Consider the following 17898-nt stretch of genomic DNA (forward strand, 5'->3'; position numbering starts at 1 on the left):
ATGGATGGAGCTTGCTTCTTTAGGCCCCTGGTGCATGTTATGTTTCTGCCATGATTAAGATGGAAATGTTGCCAAAAATAGCAACTGGCCGCACATTTGTAGAACTTATGGGGTCATAAAATCACAAACCAGCCATAAGGGTGTTACTTAGAAGTAATATCTCTGTAGCTGGTTTTTAAGGCGCCATAACTTGGAATGTGTGGCATGCCCCAGAGCGGTCCCAATCTTACTCTTTTTAAAATGCAAACAGCCTTAACGTTTATAGAAGGGGGTAGGTCTTTGTTTTGGGGGTTGATGTCTTGGGTTTACCAACTTAACAAAGCATAAGTGGCAGCAGTGTGGACTTCCCTACACATATGTGATTATCAGTGTGGCCTACCCTGAATTTCTTGAGGCATCAACTGTAACACGACTGAAAAACTGGGGTGAACTGTGCTAGCTAATAGGAGGTCAGGATGGCCCTGGGGCTCAAACCTAGGGGTTGTCCCAGTCAGCATCCCTGCTCCAGCCTTGATGTGGTCCCTGCCGACCAATGGCATATCAGAGCAGCCCGAGGTCTGAACTCTGGGACTGTTCTAATCAGCTGATCTTCAGCTGCCAGGCTGTAGTTAGAAGGGATGGATTAAAATTTAGGGGTTTAACTAAATCAAGCATAATATAAAAAGAAAAAATGAAAAATGTAGTTGTCAGTAAAAAATTTTGCAGTAAAAATAAACAAACAAACAAATCTTGGGTTGGCAACTATGCTTAACTGCAACGATGGGTTTGCTGTGTTGTCCCCACCCCCACCCCTATTCCTCCCCGATTGCATTCTGCACCATGCTGCCTCACTAGTTCCATTCCTCCCATCTCTGCATGGACCTCTAAAGAAGCCTATTTGCAACCCAGCAATACTACAGGCAGCCTAGAATGCAGCAGCAGCTTATGGTTGAGGGCATGTTCCCTGAAGGTTCTGCTCAGATACAAGATGGCACTACTGTGCTCTGTCTGTCAGTTTCAACCAAGCTCCAGCTGCTTACTGTTTTTACTGATGGCAAAAGTTTTACTTACTTACCATATTTACTCAAATACAAGACAGAGATTTTCTCCCCAGTCAGCATGGGGGAAAAGAAGCTGTCTTAATTTGCACACAAAAAACCCCTTATTAAATTCATTGTATATCATTCAACCGCTGCCAAAAGCAACACGTGCTTAGTAATGGAAACCAACAATGAAGTTGATTTAAATGCTACCAACACTGAGCATGACTATAAAACACATGGTCCATATTGGGCAAACATGCTGATGGCAACATTTTTGAGTGTGGCTCTTAAATACAGGCAGTTTCTCCCCCAGGGCAGAATGAGCATAGGGCTTGGAGCTGCAATACCAGGCAAGCAAGCTGTAACACCCTCCCCTGGTGCCAAAAATGCAGATGGGAATGTGTGTGTGTGTGTGTGTGTGTGTGTGTGTGTGTTCCATCCCCCCTTGGTGCTAAAAACAGATTTAATTTTATTAGAAAATGTTAAGTGTCATGAGACAAAAGTGACAAAGCTATAAGGGAAATACAGAGTGCCTGAGCGAGGGACTAACATAAGAGGGATGGGGCAACTAGGTAACAGGAAATACAGTGTTAGCCAACTAAGCCTGTGGGTGGGGAGGAGTGGGGGGGGGGAGTGGAGGCAGTGGGGGTTGCGATTCTGAGAGAGAAAGAAGATAAATGCACATAAACCCATACAATAGTCCTCAGTGGTGGAGGAGGTAGGTTGAAGAAGTTACTCAGTCCATAGAGTCCTATCGAGGGGATCCTTGGATGATAGAGTGGAGTGGTTCATGGTTGGAGAGTGGCTCTCAGGGTCCATCAGGTGCAGAGGAGAGATCAGGCGGTTTTTTAAGACTGCAGAAAAATGGTTCTGAAAGTGGTTAAAATTTGGATTACAATTTGAGGAACCAGGACTGCATTATTTCAGGTCACAATTCCAGCTGTGGTCCTTCTCTCTACTCCACTGCTTCAGCCATGTCAGAAATTTCCACAAAACTCAGGAACCTATCATTTCTGTTTACTTTGTTGTGCCAAGAGCTTTTTCTAGTTCTTAAGTATCACCTTCATCTGAAAATGAAGAGGCAAGTGTTAATAATCCCTTCTTTTTCAACAAGTGTTGCACTTAAGTGAAGAGGTAAAACTAAAATTCAAGGTTTTTCCAACTTCCATCCTCGTGCTTAAGCCACTGGACCATGATGCTGTCTTTAAGGAAAGATTGTACTATATAGCTGTCATCTTCAGCAATCCCTTGCAGTTGAGGATGATTGTCTTCCATGATTGTCTTACCTGGATCCGATGAGACCAATCCAGGATCAACAGACTCTTGCAATTTGGGCATGTTTTCCTTTGCAGAGTGGATGCAGAGTCCATGATGTGCTGTTTTTGCCATTCCCACTTTTCTGTCTCCTGTTGTTGGTTTCAAAGTACTGTGATCCTTGCAGCAGACTCTTCCTCCATTTGGAGTGGTCTTGGGTGATAGTCTTCAATCAGTTGATGTTGCATTTTTGTCAAGTTGGCCTTGAGGACATGCTTGAAGTGCTTTCTCTTCATCTGGATGACATGGCTGGCCCAGCAAAGTTAATGTTGAATGATTATCACCTCAGTGCTCATAGTATTTGCTAGCGAGAGGATGCTAACGTTGGTGTATCTGCCTACCCACTGGATTTGAAGGATCTTCTGCAGGCAGCATTGGTGGTACTTCTCCAGTGACTTGAGGTGTCTCCTGTACCTTGTGCACGTCTCAGCTCCTTAGGCATCACAACTGCTTGATAAACCATGAGCTTGGTTTCAGATATGATGTTGTGATCTTCAAACACCTGTTTCTTCAGGCATCCAAAGGCTGCATTTGCACTTGTAAGGTGAGGTTAGATTTCTTCATTGATGTCAGCCTTCTGTGAAAAATGGCTTCCAAGGTACAGGAAATACTCAACGTTCTCCAGAGTCTAACTATGAAGCTGAATTACCAGAGCTGGGGACTGCTCATTAAGAGCTTGTTGATGCAGGTCCTTAGTCTGCTGAACGTAAAACCATTAAGCATCAGTCCCATTTTCTTGTATGCCTTGATAAAGATGTCAACGATTGCCTGAAGGTCTGCTTGCGAGTGAGTATAGATTTACAGCATCATCAACATACTGGAGCTTGATGATTGAGGGCAGGGTGGTGTTGGTTTTGGCTTGGAGTCAACTGAGATTAAACAGCTTACTATCCATTTGCCTGGAAGCTTGTTGGTGGTCAGATGCACCACTGTGGTAAGGAATATTGAGAAGATTGTTACAGTGATGATGGAGCCATGCTTAACTCTGGTCTTAACCTCAAAGGGATCTGTGATAGATCCTTTGCAGAGAACCACTGCTTGCATACCGTCATGGAGCAGGCAAAGAATGGTGATGAATTTTGGTGGCCACCTGTATTTCAGAAGGATCCTTTACAGTGTTGCTTGGTTGACAGAGTCAAAGTCTTTCATAAGGTCAGAGAAGGCCAAGTAGAGAGGTTTATGTTGTTCCCAGCACTTTTCCTGCAGTCAGTGAGCAGTGAACATCATGTCAGTTATGCCTCTTGTTGCTCTAAACCCACACTGAGATTCTGGAAGGAGCTCTTTAGCAAGTGGAAGGTGATGGTTCAGGAGGAGTCATGCAATGATCTTTTCTGTGGTGTACAGCAAGGCAGTCCCTCTGTAATTCTCAGTTGGATTCGTCTCCTTTCTTGAAGATTGTCCCAGTCATGGCATCCCTGGGATCATCTGCGATTTCCTTAACCTTCCAAATCCTTAAGATGAGGGCAAGGATCTATGATATAAACTCCTCTCCCCTCTGCTTGAAGATTTCAGTGGGGAGTCCATTAGCTCCAGATGCCTTGTCATTCTTCATTCACTCCATCTGATTGATGGCTTTCCTCACCTCATCAAAGGTTGGAGGGATTCTGAGAGTCCATCCCACAACACCCAGTCAGACACAGCTGAGAGCACTCTCATCCACAGCAGAGTCTCAACTGAGAAAGTCTTCAAAATGCTCCTTCCAGCGGGCATTGCTGACTCCTCTTTCCTTGATCAGGTCTCCTCCATCCTTGGGTCTCAAGGGGGTTGGTCCCTGAGTGATTGAACCGTAGATGGCTTTGATGGCATTGAAAAACCTGTGCATATCCTGGATTTCAGTGAGATTTTGAACCTCGTTTGCCTTGTCCTCCCACCGTCTGTTCTTGATATCATAGGTCCTCCTTTGGACTTCTGCCTTGACTCGGTGATTTCAGTTTCTTTTGCTTGGAGTTGATGTTGTTCTGCCAAGCACAAAGGCCTTGCAATTGATCAACTCTTGGGTTTCTGGTCATTCTCATCGAACCAGTTTTGATTGTTTCTTGGTAGAGAATTCAAGCGTCTTTTTGTAGTTGCTGCTGCTGGTGGACTTGAAGGCCCCCAAGCGCTGCCAGTAGTCTCCGATTGTTGATTGGAGTTCACCAGTTTTTTGTTGAGGCACTGGTAGAAGGCGTTCTTGATTGGGTCCTTGAGTCCTTCAGTGTTGATCTTCTGTTGTCATTTCTTCTTCTGTAGCTGTCTTTTGGGAGCCAATTTGAATGACATAACTGAGCAGATGACTCTGTGATCGGTCTGGCACTGTCAACTCCTAGCATAGCTTGGGTGATGCGGATATATTTGTAATATCCAACACAAACAATGATATAGTAAATTAGGTGCCAATGCTTAGATTGTGGGATAGTAATTTATAATGAAACTGTTCCCAGGTAAAACCTGGAGAAAGAACATAATCTAGACCCCAGTATTTGTATTGAGAAAAACCTGGTCTCTAAAAGCAGGAGAAAGTACTCGTTTTGTAAGTGATAAGTACAAAACTAAAGTACTAGTTTTGTAAGTGGAACATGATCAGGAGCTTTCTTCCTTCTGTTAAGATATCTGAGGCTGACTATTTTGGGATGAGCATGAGGACAGGCCAGTTGTTCAGCCCCTGTTTTAAAGCAGGCTTCTAGCCTGAACATACTTAAAATTGGTTACAATCTTACCTGGCTGTGTGCCTATCTCTAACAGAAACAGCTGAGCAGGAGCAAATAAAAAGATATTGATTCCAGAGCTGCTAACTCAGTGTGGCGAAGGGTTAGCCTGTGTTAGGTTTTGTATTGGAAGTGTATGTTGAACATTAGGTTCAATATTCAGGAAACCTATTCAGCACCCTGACAGCACTAAGATGTGGAGGGATGTGGGCATGCTAGACGGGAGGAATAGGGTGCAATCGGACCTAGACAGGTTACAGGGGTGGGTGGATAAGAACAGGATGGGTTTCAACACTGATGAGTGCAAGGTGCTGCACCTGGGGAGGAAGAACCGGCACCATACCTACAGGCTGGGGAACTCCCTTCTCGTCAGTGCAGAGGCAGAAAAGGATCTTGGAGTCATCATTGATGCCAAGGTGAACGTGGGCCGGCAGTGTGGGGATGCAGTCAGGAAGGCCAGCCGCACCTTGGCATGCATCCACAGATGCATCTTGAGCAGGTCCAGGGAGATGATCCTCCCCCTTTGTGCAGCACTGGTCAGGCCGCAGCTGGAGTACTGTGTCCAGTTCTGGGCGCCGCACTTCAAGAGGGATGTTGACAGCATGGAGACAGTCCAGAGGAGGGTCACCTGTATGATCGGGGGACAGCAGGGCAGGGCCTACGAGGAGAGGCTATGGGACCTGAACCTGTTCAGCCTGCACAAGAGAAGGCTGAGGGGGGGCCTGGTGGCTGTCTACAAACTGGCCAAGGGGGATCAGCAGGCATTGGGGGAGTCCCTGTTCCCCCGAGCACTACCTGGAGTAACAAGGAATAATGGCCATAAGTTGACTGAGAGTAGATTCAGGCTAGACATCAGGAGGCGCTACTTCACGGTCAGGGCGGCTAGGGTCTGGAACCAACTTCCAAGAGAAGTGGTGCTGGCTCCTACCCTGGGGGTGTTTAAGACAAGGCTAGACAAACACCTTGCCAGGGTCGTTTGACCCCAGTACTTTTTCCTGGCAAGGCAGGGGGTTGGACTTGCTCAGGTCCCTTCCGACCCTACAAACTATGAAACTAAACTATGAAACCTTCAGCTATGGGTCCTTCACAATTTGCTTTCTTTGCATTTTTCTGAAGGAAAGGAAGGGTCAGCTGTCTCAGACACAGCTGGAATCAAATGTGAACACAGCATAATTCTTACCTTTTAATTTGGCATAACACAGGTTAAAAACATTTCCAGAGCACTCAAATGTCAGGGTGGCTTAGTCTCTCAAGAGCTGTTACTTGTTATTATTAAAGAAGCTTTTAAAGCGTGATGCAGGCTAGGGACCCATTGTTCAATCTTTCCTTAGACAAAACAGTTCTTGACTTCAGAACTTGGCCCTGATAGGACACTTAAGTCATGTCACAGCATCTCAAACAATTGCCAAGCCAACAAAGCTAGCCGTGAATGTCTGGAACAATACCTTCTAGAAGAAGATTTTACTGTGTAAGGAAAATCTTGTTATTGGGCCAGATTAATGCTGACGTTTAAAAAGTGCTAGCTTAGTTTGGTCTTTTGATTATGTACCCAAATTGGAGGATGGTTCTCCTTATTCTTCTTTCCCTTTTACAGTCTAACTCCAAATACCAAACTATAAATGATGCTTTCCTCTGTGTTAGATTCTTGTGATATTTTGTCACGTGATAACGTTTGTGAACTGGGTGTGCAAAGTGTGTCTTTGGGGATGTAACCTTGCTCAGAATGAGTTTCAATAGAGTGACTCAGTTTGTCAATATTTTCTGTTCAACTATATCTTTAGACTGAGCATGTAAAATATGCAGTTCAGGGAAGGGCAGTGTTCAGGTTTTTCTTTTGTGTACTGAACTGTAGGAAAGTGTAATATTTTAGTCCAGAAAATTGGGCTATAGTGTGCTGCTTGCAAATGTTAATACCATAGCCTCACAAAGTTAAAGGTTTTGTCCAAAATCCTGCTCTTTTAAAAATGCGGATAGCCTTAATATTTATGAAAGGGTGAGGGGGATAGGTCTTAAATTCTGAAGTTGATGCCTTGGGTTGACCAGCTTAAAGCGTGTGGACTTCCCCACATGTGCTTATCAGCATGGCCTGTCCCTGACTTCTGCAGAGCTCAGTTGTAAAGGCCAGGACAGGTTAGTTTTGTATGTCCTCTTAGCTCTTTTGCTGACCCTGCCAATGACGGGCAACTGCTATTGTATGTTTTTTTATAATGATAATGGAGATTTTCACAGTCCATAAAATGGTCTCCAGAGGGAAACAGCTTTACTACTGACCTGGTTATATCTGTGCCATTGCTGTAGAACAGAGGTGCTCAACCTCTGGCCGGTGGGCCAAATACAGCCTGTGGAGCCTTCGAATCTGGGTGGTGGGGCTCCCCATGAGTTGGGATTTTGGTGGCAAGGAAGCAGCCAAAATCCCAAGCCCTGTGTGACACATTGGAGATGGGCTACAAGCTTCCCCCTGAATGACCAGATCAGGGTCAGGCCCTGCCCCCCTTCCCTCAGTGGCCAGGCTAGAGCTAGGCTGTGTGCCCTTCTCTGTGCACAGCTGTTTGGGGCCAAGCCATGCTGTGTTCTCCTGCAGGCAGGGTACACCTCATTCACTCCACCTGGCTAGGTTGGGGGCCGCCCCTTCCCCCCGCTGGGTTGTGCCACTCCCCGTCCCCATGCAGAGCTGGATTGGACCCTGGTTATGTCCCCTCCCCTGCTGTCCGGGTCAAGCCATCTTTCCTTTCATGGCTGGAGGGAGCTGGGCTTCCCCTCCCCTTCATGCAGCTGGATAGAGCTATGCTGCACATACCCTGAGCTCTGGATTGGGTCTCTGGCTGGATCCAGCCTGCAGAGGGATGAGCACTGCCCATCTGGCCCCATGGACAAAAAGTTGAGCACCACTGCTGTAAAATGGTTCTACTTTAAGAACGGTAGGGAAAAGTCTTCTTCCATCGCAGGGTTGTTCCTTACTATCTGATTTTCCAAATCTTGGCCCAGCCTCTATGACAAATTGCAATTCTGTCCATTCTGTGATAGAGTTCCAAAATGTAGTAGGCTATGAAGAAATACAGTTGTGCTGAACAGTAAATTCTTCAAGTTCCTGACCAGACCAGGGTGGGGTGTGTTAGACCCCGACTCCATGTGGTGCCCAATGACTAGGGAGACAACAGTCCGATTACTCACAGATCCTGTTGCTCAGTAGCCAGAGCAGAGCAGGGAGCAAACACCAGCACATATTGCTCGCAGCAGCTTTATTTGAAATGGAGACAGCTTCAGACAAGGGCCTCACGTCATTTATACACTTTGGTTTGTACTGATTACCATTTACTCTACCCTCACTCCTCCTATGTTCCACCCATTTCTCCTCCCATCGTAAGCTCTGCCTCTGTTTACAGTTGGCGTCATTAGCATGGAATTGCCTATGCATTTCATTCATTTACATGTCTTTTTGCTATGAGCACACATCTAAGACATTGACTCCTGCTCCTTGGTCAATGGGCAGACTTTGACCAAAACCTGGAAGCTTCTGGAGGCTTCTTCATCAATCACCATTCACCTTTTTGCATATGTTCATCTTGGATTCTGTCACCAATTACGTGTTGTTTTTCACATTCCAGTCTGTTTTTCTGTCTCAGGTTGTACCATCTTCCACCTTTTTTGGCCTCTGTATCTTATCTCGTTCCTCACTGTAGCTGGTTCACAGCACACAGATTCACACAGATTTACTTGCTGCTTTTCCCTCAGAAAATGGTTAACACAGGTAAAATGGTTACTTACCATAAGCAAATGGCTGGCTTAGCATAAGCATTCATAAGCAAAATCTGGTTGCCTAAGCATCTTGCTTGATATATTTTTAATATATCATTCTGCCTTGTGGTTAGCAGCTCTGCTAGGCCACAGGTCATGCCTTTTATTCAGCTGCAAATCCAGTGCTCCCTAATAATCCAAATTATTGTCACCCTAACAGGGCAGAGGAGAAGTACTTAGATTTAGGATGACCTGATACAAACATTTTGGAAAGGAGTGTGGGGGAATTAGAGTTGGAAAGGACGTTAGGAGGTCATCTAGTCCAACCAATTGCTGAAAGTAGGGCCATTCCCAACTACAGGTTTCTCTCGATTTATGCGGTACATGCATTCCCAGAGAGCAGCACATAAACTGAATTTGCATAAAGTGAACCCCACGTCATAACCCCCCCCCTCCTCCCCCCCCCCCACACACACACCTACTGACAGTTCCTTCTGCTTTGCTCCCTGCTGCAGCCCCGGGAACAGCTAGCACCAGCTGCCTGCAGCCACTGGCCTGCACCATGATCTGCCTTTCCCCCCACGTCTGGACCTCACCTGTCCCCACTCACCCCAGGTCTTGCGCTGCACTGTGCCATGGTGCAGGCAGCTGGTGTCAGCTGCTCCCAGGTCCACTGCAACAGGGGCTGGGGTGAGTGCTGCACCCCATGCCACCTGGGGCTCTGCTTGTCTGCGCTCACCCCAGCCCCTGGTGCTGTGGTCCCAGGAGCAACTGACACCAGCTGTCTGCACCACAGCACGGCACAGCCCAGGAGTTGGGATGAGCGGGGACAGGCAGAGCCCAGGCGCAGGGGGACAGGTGGAGCATGGCACAGCCCAGCAGCTGCAGGCAACTGGCTCTGGCTTCTCCCAAGGCTGGTGCAGTAGGGGCTGAGGTGAGTGGGGCCCCAGCCCTATGGCCCTATCCCCTTCCCCCACAGACTTACCTGCTTGGGCAGGGGGGAAGTGCCTATGTCAATCGCATAATAGTGAATTTATGTCTCGTACAACAAATTATGGGTCCAAAAATGCTCATTTGCATATACAGAACCTGCATAAATTGAGGAAAACCTGTAGATCACCATAGCTAAAGCTTTGTCTAGCAGGATCTTTAAACCTCTAAGGATGGAGATTTCACAATCTCTCTGGGTAACCTGTTCCAGTGTTTGCATAGAATCAGAAAATTAGGTTTGAAAGGGCCCTCAGGAGGTCATCTAGTCCAGCCTCCTGCTCAAAGCAGGACCATCCCCAACTAGATCATCCCAGCCAAGTTTTACTACCTACCTACCTACATCGACTCCAGGATGAATATGAGTCTCCAATGCGACAAAGCAAAAGCAGAGCCAACCTCACCCTGTCCTGCATCAACAGGGGCATCACTAACAGGTCCAGAGAGGTCTTGCTCCCCCTCTATGCGGTGCTGGTCAGGCCACAGCTGGAGTCCTGTGTCCAGTTCTGGGTGCCACACTTCAAGAGGGACGTGGAGACCCTGGAGAGGGTCCAGAGGGGTCCACTCGTATGGTTGAGGGCCTCCGTGGCCAGCCCTTTGAGGAGAGGCTGAGGGACCTGAATCTCTCCAGTCTCCACAAGAGGAGACTGAGGGGGGATCTTGTGGCTGCCTACAACCTTATCAGGGGCCAGCAGCAGGGACTCGGGGAAAGTCTGTTCACCAGGGCCCCCCTTGGAGTCACCAGAAACAATGGCCACAAGCTGGGGGAGGATAGGTTTAGGTTAGATATTAGGAAGAACTACTTCACGGTAAGGGTGGCCAGAGCCTGGAATAGGCTTCCCAGAGAGGTGGTGCTCTCACCTTCCCTGGAGATCTTCAAGAGGAGACTGGATAGGCACCTGGCTGGGGTCTTATGCCCCTGCCATCCCCAGTGCTCCTTCCTGCCCATGGCAGGGGGTCGGACTCGATCTGTCTAGGTCCCTTCCCACTCATTGATTCTCTGATTCTATCTAATGAGAGAGTTTTTCCTAATATCTAAACTAAACTTCCCTTCCTACAACTTGAGAACATCACGCCTTCTTTTGTTGTCTGCCACCACTGAGAACAGTCCAGCTCCATACTCTTTTGAACCCCCCTTCAGGTAGTTGAAGGCTGCTATTAGATCCCCCTCAGACTTCTCTTCTCCAGACTAAATAAGCGCAGTTCCTTCAGTCTCTCCTCAAGCTGTGTGCCTCAGCCCGAGAGCCAATTTTGTTGTCCAAAGTGCTGGAATCTCTCCAATTTGTCCACATCCTTTCTATAGTGGGGCCCCCAAAACTGGACGTTTGTCAAAAATGTTTCCTTTTTTATGTCTTTATTTCAGGACAAGGTTTAAAATAAAATATTAGAAACTCTTGCCGTTTACAAACAAGTTTTTGGAACACTTTGCTTAGGGAAATGTCGAAACCTCAACTCTTCCCCGTCCTTCTCTCCTCCCCTACAATCCCCTGCCCTCCCCAATCTCGTTTTTCTATATGAAACTGGTCACCAAATTTGGGCCTCAATCAGTGAATAGTTTTGGTCACTTTCCCTTTTGCAAACCGCACTTCCTTTCAAATGTACTTTTTCCTAAAACCACATTGCTAGCTCCTTACATATATATGTGGTTTCCTTTTCTCTTATCTCCTCCTTTTCCTTTCTCTTTCTTCTCTTCTGAGGGATTATGCTAAGTTGTGTTACCTGAACAAGTTTCAGAAAGACCTTGATTTCAGCCAGGGATTTGGGAGTTGAGACTCCTGATCTAAGCAATGCTGTGTAGGTTGCTGTGTAAGTAACCAGTGCTGTGTAAATTGCTGATCACTTTGTTTCTTCACCACCATCTTCTTGTTTCTTCACCACTGTTTTCCATGCGAGTTGAGTGAGCTGATGTTTTGAGACCCACTGTGGTAGTGAGTAGTGTCTTTAATCCTTTTTATGCTAACATGTGCATATTTGTTATTAACCTTTTTGATGGGTAACGTTTTCTTTGTAAATAGAACTCTTAACGTACCATTTCTTGCTCTTCTGTTGTGAATCTGAATGTATAGGCTATCTAAGGCACTGTTGCCTTAAAATTATATGGCTTTTTTCTTTTAAAATGAGAGATTTGGTTAAGACATCGACCACCGCACTTCTAGGTAGTATAGATTGGAAGAGGAAGTCTTTACCACGTTCTTTTTAATTGGCAGCTAAAGTACACAAGCAGTATCACCTTGTTTAAAATGAGGGTGGGGTTATAACTTCCATGACCTAGCCTTTTTTTAAAAAAAAAATTGCCCTTTTCAGATAATGTGTGGAGAAAAGGCATTAGGTGCATCTGATATGTTAAGTATACGTGCAAACAGCTGCAGAATAACTGATCATTACTGTCATAATGCTATGTGAGTGTTTCCATGACGGAAAACAATTTAAGAAAGTTGAAGAAAAACTGACAGAGCTTTAATGGTATTTAACTGGAAGTTGAGGTGTGTTCAGGGGAAAACATTTTGTATCCATCTATGGAAAATATATGCCTTTTCAGGTTCCTGAAGTGGTTGTATAAATGGAAAATGGGATGGCAATGTGACTTTTCTGTAAAAACTTTCATTGTTTGGCATATGGATAAGAGTTGTTCTGTCCGTTCCCACTTAAAAATAAATCTCTGTTCCTCCCTCTTTCCCCCCACTTTGATTTGTTTAATTTCTATATAGGTGTGGTAAAACCAACCAATCAATATCAGCCAGTCAGTCTGTTTGCTGTTTACATTTTGAATTCTGTAATAGTAGAGCTGAATAGAAGGTTTCCTATAGTGGATACAGCTTATATACGGTTGTAAGTTTTAAATAGCATCCTGTGCCTAAATGGCACAGAAGTTTTCCTCTTCTGAAGTTACTAGCACAGCTCTCCCCTGAATCTTAGTTTATCAACCTTGCCTTAATATAGTCCAATACTTTTTCATTTCTCCCCCCGCCCCCTTGTTGGTGCCACTTAACTTTCTCTTTCCAGCTGCTATTTAATGCTCTGAAGCATTAGTGATTATCAGTTTGGAAGGTCATTACCAGGGATCCTGGTTTTCTCTGATTTAAAAAAAAAAAAATCTCCAATTTTTGGATTTAAAAGAAGCTTACCCAAAATCCACATTTTTCTATGATCAAAATGAAACACCACTTTCAAGGTGGGTAGCGGTGGCAAGTGCAACCCCAGCCCAACCCCTGCACTGGGAAGAGCTCAGCACCCGCTCCCTCCCCCACCCAGCCCCAGTCTGCAGCTGCAGCCCGTGCGCAGATCCGGGGGGCACGCCCCCATGCCTCCCCTGGGGGGTGCACGTAGTGGTAGGATCTGCCCCCCCCTCCCCCGGCACCATCCAGATGAGATGCTTGTGGCTCCATCCCCACGCCCCACCCTGGTTGGGTAGTGCCTGCCCCAGCCCCACTCCCTCCCTCACTGTGGGGGCCTCCATCTGCCCACCCCGTGGCCCTTTCCTTCCCCCCTGCCCCAACAGACTTACCAGCTGGACACTGCTCTCCAAGCTGCCAGGCTGACCATGTATATGCTGTGGCTGCGTACATGCATGCGGCATTTATTGGTGACATCATTGGTCATAACCAGCCAAAAAAAGCTGATTGCCAATAATGTAAATTTTCCCCTTATTGGTGCCGATAATATGGACTGACACACTGGTGCATTTCTAACGACTACTACTACTACGTGCCAGCGTAAAGATGTATCAAATTGTCATGCCAAAATGTCTTTGCTCGTAAGACTGAGTGTGGAAAAGGAAAATTTCCTCCCTTTCCTTCATAGGTTACGACTGGAAGAAACTTGCTTTCAGAACTGAAAGGAACAGATTTGTGTAGAAGAACATGTTATCATGTTGAAGTTGCTTTAAAAAAAAAAAATCTGTATCTTAATTTTCATTTCTCCAGTCCTAAAATGATGTCCTGATTTCATTATAAACTTTTGTTTTCTCATAGTTCTAATGCTTCGACAGTAACGTTAGATAGACTACAGGAAAGGTCCACGAAGGCAGCAGTGTCACCAGCAAAGGTAGGTCCAGTATTGAAGTATCAAGGAAGCATTTCTTAAAGCTCTTGTGTGCCTTTTTGTCACTCGGCTAATAATGCCAGTAAATAATTTAAAGATAATAAAATGAAGGACTTGGGTATTTTTGCCTTATGAAAAAACATCACAGTGGGAATATCTTGGAATGTTAGTCGGTGCGAAGCCACCTGACTATAACCCAGGCTGCATAGCAGCACATTGTGATAGCTGGCAAAACCAGCTTTTAAACCAGTTTAGAAGATGGTCACCTATTATTACCAGTCATGCCAGAGGAGGTCTATTAGTACTATGGTTTAGATCCAAAATACAGTTTTCTGCTTGCAAAATTTTTGTCCTGATTTTAAGACAAAGTCAGACATTCAATTTTTTCCCAACCAAAAAAATAACCATTCTTTCCTTTGTTCTTCCAAAGGCGGGTGTCTTGTGAAATATTTCAGTTTTATGAAGTTGGTGTTCTGACAGGGAAACATTTTCTTAATGGATTTCCACTAGCTCTATATTTTATGCGAGTTATGCATCTGAGTATTCTTCTATCCTATCCTAGTCAGTATGTTGTTTAGTTTAATATGTTTCAGAAAAACAGAAGTGAATCTAGCCACAAATACCTCCCATATCCTATGTGTTGGGACGTCCGGAGTATTCATGTGCCCCACAGCGGTATGTGGTATATAAAAGGGGAGAGTTGTAGCTCCTGTTCATGTTTAGACGGTAAAAAAAAATTGTGATCTATAGATTCGTGGTTCTAATGCCACCTACTTTGCCCATGAAAGAAAACTGGAAAGTGAGAAAAACAAAGGCAATCTAGCTAGAATCTTTTTATGGGTCTGAATACTTTTTGGAAGTCACAGTAGCAGAGCTGAAACTGTAGTTCCCAAAGGGTGGGAAATTGCCATTACTTTCACTATTTTGTAATGCTGTGAATTCATCGTCTTATAAGAGACTCAGTTAAATGCTTTTCTGCTGGAAAAATTTACGGTGCTTCTGTGGGTTTTTTGGGGGTTTTTTTTTACCAACACTAAAGTGACATTAAATGTTTTATACACAATTTATGTCCTTTCTCTTCTAGCAAAGGAAAAATCCATTTAATGACTCCATTTTACCTGATGATGATAATTTAAAGAGCAGGGAGTCAGGAAGTGGAACAGCTGGTCTATCTTGGACACCACATGAAGGTAAGCGTATCTGTTTTCATGTCCTATATGGACTTGGTGATACTCTTGGCTGTGCTAAATAATAATCATCTTTCCCAAAGTTGCTGCATCAGAGTTATGTGGAGGGTTTTTTTCTTTTGGTATCCTGAAATAAAACAGAATGCCGTATTTTAACTTCTGTAGACGAGCCTATCTTATAACCAACCAACCGGTTTATTTCAAGTGTGTTTTAAAATATATTTAAGAATCTCTAAACACACTGAGGGAATCATCACTCAAAAATATTTGAGTTTTGGTTATCCCTTTCCCACTTGCCTGCGCCCCTCCATATGCCTGAAGTCGTTCAGTCTCCCACTTGAGAGAGGCTCTTTTGGGGCTAGTCAGAGAGCAGCTTAAGATGATATCTTCCTTCATATTGTGCATAGCTGCCTCTGTGCTTTTCCCAGTCACTGCTCCTCATAGTTTAGCAGCAAGAGATCAAGCCCAGACCCCAGCCTTTGATTTCTTCTTCCCCTTTACTGTACCCAGCCTTTCTTGTTTTCTCAGTTTTGTTTATTTTAGGCTCCTTTTTTTGTGACAGCATCCTTTTTTGTAACCAAATAAGGTATCAGAGATGATGTGTCATAACATAATCTTGCAAAATTGTTATTAGAATATATTGGCCAGGGTACAAAATTACTCTTTTGCCTCCTACCATGATACTTAATAATAGGAAAGGAAAAAGTAAAATATTGCACATCAGACTCACTTAAACTGCTGGGGAGTTAACCATGCCAAGTTTTACATAGTTCTCCATGACCATTAAAAAGTCTTAAGTTCCTGTAGATGCAAATAGAAAACCCAAAAATAAAATTGTTGGGCCCATACAGGAATTTAGATGACTAAATGTGAAATCAGCATAGTAGATTTTAAATAACTAATCAAAACATTCCTTCCAGTTGGGACTCCTCATTACAAACAAATTAAATCAAATATCTGTATTTTAAGTATGGGTTTGGTCTTTATATTGTCAAATTTTTGGGCTGCGTCTTTCTATTGCATCCTAGAAGTACATGAACAATTGCACCACGTGTCTCTGTAGAACTCTTCATGCTTTTGCTAAATGCATGTTCTTGGGCTTATCTGTTTTGTGATATATTTTTATTTACCCTTTCCCTGTAAGCATGTCTTGTCTTGCAGATTCTCTCTCCCCTTCGAAGGACATTCAATCCAAGACAAAGTCGCTTAACAGTGGATCTGAGGAACCTAGGCAAACTCCTACAGAACCGAGTGATGAATCACAGAAACCTACAGATCAGCCGCCTGTACCGAAAGCCAGGAAAGTCATCTGTAAAATAACAGATCCCAAGATGCAAAAAGATGCCGCTTTACCCAAGCCCGCCAAAAGGACAAATCAGGTCAATGGGGCTAGTACACCACCTCGGGGCATTTTGAAACGCAGCTCAAGTTCCAGTTCCACTGATTCAGAAGTTCTTCGTGTTAATCAGAAGTTGGATGCCCAAAGTAAGAATGGTGTGCCCACTTCAGCTATTCTTGAAGGCGTAGCTGAGAAGAATTCTCCTACCGAAGTAGCAGAAGACGATTCACAAAATTCATTGGAAAAATTAAAACAAGTCAGGTTCTCTTATAATATAGGTGAGAGTGAGCAACTGCAGAGTCCCCCATTGCATCAAGGCAAAGAAATAAGAGAGTTTGACTTATTGGAATTCGATGATAATAATAGTGTAAGTAACACTGGTAGATCGGGTGCTCCTGGGAACGAACAGTCTCTTGCTGTAAAACCTTCCCATTCTTCTTCATCAGCTTTAGATAGTAATGTGACAGGCAGAGACGTTTTGCAAGAAAACATGTTGGTGCTGAATTCTCATGATGCTGAAGGGTCAAGCTTATCAGTTACTGAAACCTCACAGCCAGAAAAAAGCCCTTCTGCAGAACTTGTGACTCCAACAGCCTTTTCCAGCAAGATCTTGTTAAATAGCACGAATGTACCAACCGTCGATGAGACATCGCCAAACAAATCTAAGCCTCACTTGAACCCTGAATCAGAGTTGCTCAAGAATGCTATTGGTAAGAGAACCAATGGTTAATGGGTTAAGCCATACAAATCTTAAATGCAGTTGCAAATAACTTGTGTTAATATTTTAATTGCAAGAATAAGTTTTCTGTATTATCCAGAATATTTCTGCTTGCTTACTAATGTACCAGTTTTACACACTAAACTGCTTATCTTCCAGCATTTTAAATATTGTGTGAATAATTTTTGAGAATATATTCTCAGTTTTTGAAAAATTGATGAATGATGTCCCTTGCTCAATGCATGAATACATATAGTTATTAGCTAGGCTGTGTGGGGAGACACATGACTGTGAGGGTGGTTAATCATTGGAAACAGCTTACCTAGAGAAGTCATGGAGTCTCCATCCCTGAAAATTGCCAAGAGCAGGTGAGACACACCCTTGGCTGGGATGGTTTAGTCAGGGATGATCTTTGCCTCGAGCTGGGAGCTGGACTAGAGGACCTCATGTGGTCACTTCCAGCTCTACTTTCCTGTGATCCCTATTAGTGCACCAAATGCATGTCCTTATTTGGCAAAATTCCTTTCTTGAAAACTGGTATTTTGCCTATATAAGAACTAAAGAATTTAGTCCACTGCTAGGTCTATTGCTGGTAGCAAGGGAACTGTAACCTAGGAGTTTGGGATCACTTATAATTACCATGCCATAACTAATAAGCTAATAACAAAATGTGTCTGGTGAGCAAACATTTTTGTGAAATTGTAGCTTGCATTAAAGCTCTTACTCCTAAATTGTTTCAGTTTTGTTTTAGAAAATCAACGATAACAGGTGCCTACCATATTTTTGGGTATGCTTCCCTGCCAATATATGGTGATCTTGCCCAGAAAAAAAGAATACATGGGGTGTATTATAAACCTCTGTATGTTACCTT

The 17898-nt window shown here is 44.3% G+C and overlaps 2 protein-coding genes across 10 annotated transcripts in view; one reads left to right on the plus strand and one right to left on the minus strand.

The window, feature by feature from the left end:
* Positions 1 to 17898, plus strand: part of SYTL2 (synaptotagmin like 2) — an 87490-nt gene that overhangs the window by 40943 nt on the left and 28649 nt on the right. For all 9 annotated transcript variants that reach the window (XM_090030634.1, XM_090030631.1, XM_090030628.1 and 6 more), the window contains 3 exons: positions 13714 to 13786; positions 14868 to 14973; positions 16132 to 17019. In XM_090030634.1, the coding sequence (XP_089886760.1) occupies positions 13714 to 13786; positions 14868 to 14973; positions 16132 to 17019 (1067 nt within the window). The remainder of the gene's footprint in view (positions 1 to 13713; positions 13787 to 14867; positions 14974 to 16131; positions 17020 to 17898) is intronic.
* The window catches only part of LOC149875360 (transmembrane protein 126A-like), a 50842-nt gene continuing 47915 nt past the window's right edge, over positions 14972 to 17898 (minus strand). Inside the window, exon 6 of the mRNA XM_090030643.1 lies at positions 14972 to 15097. Coding sequence (XP_089886769.1) covers positions 15028 to 15097 — 70 coding nt within the window. The 3' untranslated portion in view covers positions 14972 to 15027. The remainder of the gene's footprint in view (positions 15098 to 17898) is intronic.

Source organism: Crocodylus siamensis, chromosome 1 (genome assembly GCF_052110815.1).
Source record: "Crocodylus siamensis isolate JL-2025a chromosome 1, ASM5211081v1, whole genome shotgun sequence".
Taxonomy (NCBI): domain Eukaryota; kingdom Metazoa; phylum Chordata; order Crocodylia; family Crocodylidae; genus Crocodylus; species Crocodylus siamensis.